General features: G+C 39.6%; 1 protein-coding gene and 1 non-coding gene across 2 annotated transcripts; both read left to right on the top strand.

The window, feature by feature from the left end:
- Nucleotides 1–666: 666 nt before the first annotated feature.
- LOC120287957 lies at nucleotides 667–749 on the top strand. Its single transcript, XR_005546210.1, has one exon. It is a non-coding gene; the product is annotated as a small nucleolar RNA Z122 (small nucleolar RNA).
- A 2,163-nt stretch (nucleotides 750–2,912) lies between these two features.
- On the top strand, nucleotides 2,913–3,986 carry LOC120287059 (protein LYK5-like). Its single transcript, XM_039299726.1, has one exon. The coding sequence runs from the start codon at nucleotides 2,913–2,915 to the stop codon at nucleotides 3,984–3,986; it is 1,074 nt and encodes a 357-aa protein (XP_039155660.1).
- The last annotated feature ends 999 nt before the right edge of the window (nucleotides 3,987–4,985 follow it).

Here is a 4,985-nt window from a genome sequence, read left to right as displayed (position 1 = left end):
AATCTGCGGAGCACCATTGGCAGGAACTAATTGCCTTAAGGAGATTCGGTTATCTGTACCTCACCTCCAATTTTATGTTATTTTCCAGTGATATCTTATTTTTTATTCTTCTCCAAGATTTGTAAGTTTACATAAAAAGAAGGATATTATATAATCATCTTCTTTACATTGATGTTCTGATTACAACAAACAGTGTGTATTCTTTTGATTAATTTCCAACATGTTCCACTTTCATGCAATTGCTTCGGAGGGGTCTACTTGCTTCAGGTCTATTATACTGTGGCCAGCGGCAATCGTCAATTGCCAGTCTTACTTTCCAAGGCCTGGCCTCTTGCCAGGCAATAGCTGATCAGAGCTACATGGGTAATGGTAATTTTATACTAGATGGAAAGCGGATGATTATGCTAAAATGAGTGTTGCGACCCTCTTTTCCATCAGGGGAAAAAGGACGAGGTTTAATGGTAACACAGAGTTGGATGAACAGTACTCAATCGGTGCGGGTTCTCTCCTACCCTTACCTCTTGGGAATTTTTCATGTAGATTTGATTAGTGCTATGATAATTTAATACAAGGTCTTGCCACTAAAAGTGAGGTATGTATTTTTTTGAGCACCCACATTATTATCCCTCTGGGTTTTCTGATTTCTTGTTTTGTGCCAGTTTAAAGTTTGGAATATGATGTCACCACAATGTAATTATCTAAAGCAGCAGCATTGCTGAGTAAATTTTGCACGTCAGTCTGATCCCAACTTCCTGGTGCTTCTTTTTTCTATTTATGTTCCTCATGCCCATCCATTTTTCTTCTTTCTCAACATTCTTGGGATATGCTTGTGAACTTCTTTTGATCTACCTGATCTTAAGTTGTTTCTGTTATTCCAAAATATCTTTTTGAGCACCCACATTATCTTCCCTCTGGATTTTTCTTGCTTTCTTGTTTTGTACCAGTTCAAAGTCTGGGATATGATGTCACCACAATGTAATTATAGATCAAGGGCCAAGACTTGATTACACTAGTTATCTAACTAGTGACCTTTCAGTACTTAAGCTTGATCATTTGTCAGCTAAGGTTTTTAGACATAACAACTAGTGACCTTTCAGTACTTAAGCTTGATCATTTGTCAGCTAAGGTTTTTAGACAATCGTTATGAATCCTAAGGTTCTTGTCCGCTAAATGTCCATGCAAGTGCCGTTTGTATTTATTATGATCCTAGTGTGTGGCCCCAACCATCAAACTAGGCTAAACAAAATAAGAAAAACTTAATCAAGGAAGCGATGAAATCAAACACATCAAAAACGATAATAAGATGAGAGTATAAGGTGAAGTAAAGTAACCCAATATAAGTTGTTCAAAGAATATGGCATGGCCTAGTTATTAAGCCCCAAGACATCATTCCCATGACTTTATTTTCGATGTTACTTTCCAAGGAGAAGCGGTATAGTCACCTATCATTTTCTTAACCCTTTTAATTTCCTTTTGGTTAAATATCACGGTTATCGTAAGTTGGCTTTTATCTAACGTCTCTTCCCTTCCTTCAAATTTTTGAAGTGTATATAATTGAGATCTACTTGAAATTTTGGCGAAAATGTCAATAAAATGCCACAGTAAACACCCCTACTATTCTACTTGGAAGTTAGAGAAGAGCAAGGAAGGTGGAATGAGTGCTAAGCTCTATTGCTTTACGCATACCATATTTGCTGAAACAATGAATCTCATTTTCTCAAGACGACGTTGGTCGGGCTTCTTGTTGCTTATGTGGATCTACCGTGCTTTGCAAAGCTTAAATGTATCTTGCTATACGCGAGGGCTGGTGGTGGAAGGGATCGAAATCAGGCCCAGGGATGGGAAATAAAAATGCCTTAGTGAAGGGCATGTGTAAGTTTCTGTACAGTCGAATGATTAATAGTTTTTTTTTTCTTATCTATGTTGTTATTTCAATGTTCCATTGTCAATTTTCAGCAGCTTTCTACAAAATCAGAAAAGCGTGCTTGTAAACCATATTTTCAATCTTCAAGTGGTGAAAGCATATGTTATGAAGCAAATGATTCTTGATCCTGTGACTGTATGCTTGATGCCTAATTTGAAATATGCAAAGAGTTTCCTTTCTTAGTGTTTTACCAAAAAAAGTGATTAAATTATGTCTCGGATTTGAATCGTTTATGAAACCCAACTCAATTAGAGAATATAGACTGATTAGCATTGACAAGGACAATTAGGCGGGCAGCTTCTTAGGTGGTGAAATAATTCTTAGGAGATAATACTAAAGATCGGCCACATATTTATTTGTTATTAAAATTGATCAAGACCAAGTCCTGCACACTCCAGCTTGGTCGACGTCCCCCTTTGGCCAATGAACTCATCTCTTTCTTTAACCAGTACAAAAAAAGGCCCACAAGTAGGGTAAAGCCAGAGGAAAGAAAAGCAAAGAAAAGAACGGGGTTTTCTTTGGCTCTAGCCTTTAGGTTGTCATTTTCTGTTCATCGTTTATTTCATCGATGATTCTGCATTGACTTAATTTGCAAGAGCCCGATTAGTTTTTGCGTTAATATTTCAACAAAAGTTGTTGACATTCAAGTTCCTTGTGAGTTGTTCAAGATACTGATTTTCACTTCATGTAGGAAATGAAAGGGCCTAGTGCTGTTTATTGAGCCATGGAGTGCGCTCAAATTTGAGACAACCACACTTTATTCATTTACGGCCCTGCCGATAATGTAAACCTTCTGATGGACTAAGGGCGCAAATTATTCTCTTTGGATCTTAATGAGTATCCCACGGGTAACTAAAGGGAAGGAAGTCTTACTTCAGCAACAGAAGGATAACCACGGAAGAGCACATAATAAATTAATTAACAATCATACGAAACCTGTTTCAGAGCAATGCTGGACAGTTCTTCAGGTTTGCTATTTCGACGAAAAATGGCAGTCACCATCGACAGTCAACAGTCAAATCCGGAAGTCTACCTCTACGGTCAGTTCTGGATGACGGTCAACAGTCTTGCAATTATTGGTCTTGAAGGTGATTTTCTACGGCGTGTCGGCCTTGGCTACTTTGCGTTTGGTGTTTGCATCAATATAGGTGTTGGTTCTTTGCATACAAGAGTTGCAGCTACGTGCAAGCCAAATCTCAGTTATTCCAAAACCATGGATCTGTCCTCCCTCTCAATCTTATCACCGATTCTATTACTCTTACCTCTGTTTAATCACATATCCTATTGCCAACAGCCATATATTGACAACAAGCTGCTCGACTGCACATACACGGAATCTAATGCGAAAGGTTACCTCTGCAATGGCCCTCAAACTCAATGCCAGTCCTTCATGACCTTCCGATCTACCTCCCTATACAACTCACCGCTCGCCATCACTTTGCTGCTCAGCTCTGATGCATTGGACATAGCCACCATCAACAATATCAAATCCATTGCCGAAGAGATACCTTATGGTAACTTGGTCATAGTTCCAATTCCTTGCTATTGCAGTGGAAGCATGTACTGGCACCAGGCCACCTACACTCTGGCCGAGGGAGAAACCTATTTCTCCGTAGCCAATGATACATTCCAGGGCCTGACCTCTTGCCAGGCTCTATCTGGTCAGAACTACAGTGAAGGTGTGAATCTTGTTGGAGGTGTACGGCTGCTGGTTCCACTAAGATGCGCATGCCCAAGTACCAGTGAGACAGCTAATGGGGTTAAATCCATGCTTACACATGCGGTGACATGGGGCGATGCTTTGTCATCAATTGCGGAAAGCTTTGATGTCACTGTGCGAAGCGTTGTGGAGGCAAATATGATGATGAATACCTCTATACTATACCCATTTACTCCCATCCTCGTTCCCCTTTGTGCAAAAAGTTCCAAGAGTTCCTTCTGCTATTGTCCCGATGGATATGCCGAAAGTGTGCTACGAGATGGCCTCAATTGCATGCCTGACCGGAAGAAGTTTCCTTTCAAGCTGGTTCTCGTGATAGGTAGCCATCAATCTCTCTGCTAATTCTGTCCAGCAACTCTGCATGCCCGATCAGAAAAGAATACCCTTTTCCTGTATTTATATTGGCTGTGATGATGGCAGTTAGACTATTGCACGGAGAGATACATTCGTTAATGCAAAATAATGTATCCAATACTTGAGAAAAAACTCAAGTGTGAAATTATTGCATTTACTTACGCATGCCATTTTGCATACCACGCTTTGGACCGTTGCACTCTCATGTACACTAAGCCTTTTTTCTCTCCGCATCTTATCTATTTGGCACTTTCCAGTTTGAAAGTTCCAGTTGACGCACTTGATCTCTCTGATGATTCTTCCTTGTTTATAGATTGAAATACATCACATAATTCTCATTACTTGTATCTTTTTATTGTGGCTTCATGCACATATTCATCATTTACTTCATTTGCGACATGAAATTTTAAGCCCATGGTTTATTCTCCCCTAAGCTATGTTTTGTGATTGAACGCTGTCACCACTGGGGATGTTGCAGTGATGTGAGAAAACTCCTTTAGGATTGGCAAAGTAACAAAGAAATTGCAGGCAGCAATTGAAATATTTTGGATGGCTTCGTTGTGAGTTTGCTTTAGAGAAAAGTGATGTAGAAGGGAGTTTTATCATGTACTTCAACAACCTATACATTGGCTGACATAGTAGAGCATGCGAGTTAGTATTCTGACGTGCTTCATGCTTGGGAATAGTAAAATCGGATTGGTCATCTCAGGCGAATTATCGGGAGCATTTTGAATAGATGGAACTGGAATGTGTACCTCACAGTTTCCTTATAGACTTATTGTTTTCTTTAGGTGCTGGCATTGGTATGGGATTGTTGTGTCTTTCGCATTTCAGCTATTGGCTATACAGATATCTAAGGAAGCAGAGAGACAGAATTGTCAAGCAGAAAATGTTTGAGCAAAATGGTGGTTTGCTGTTGCAACAAAAGTTCACACCTTATGGAAGAGATGGAAGGGCAGCAATATTCTCTGAAGAAGATCTGCAAAG

The sequence above is a fragment of the Eucalyptus grandis genome, chromosome 8 (assembly GCF_016545825.1).
Source record: "Eucalyptus grandis isolate ANBG69807.140 chromosome 8, ASM1654582v1, whole genome shotgun sequence".
Taxonomy (NCBI): domain Eukaryota; kingdom Viridiplantae; phylum Streptophyta; class Magnoliopsida; order Myrtales; family Myrtaceae; genus Eucalyptus; species Eucalyptus grandis.
Note: the sequence above shows the minus strand (reverse complement) of the source record. Positions and strands in the feature narration are given on the sequence as shown.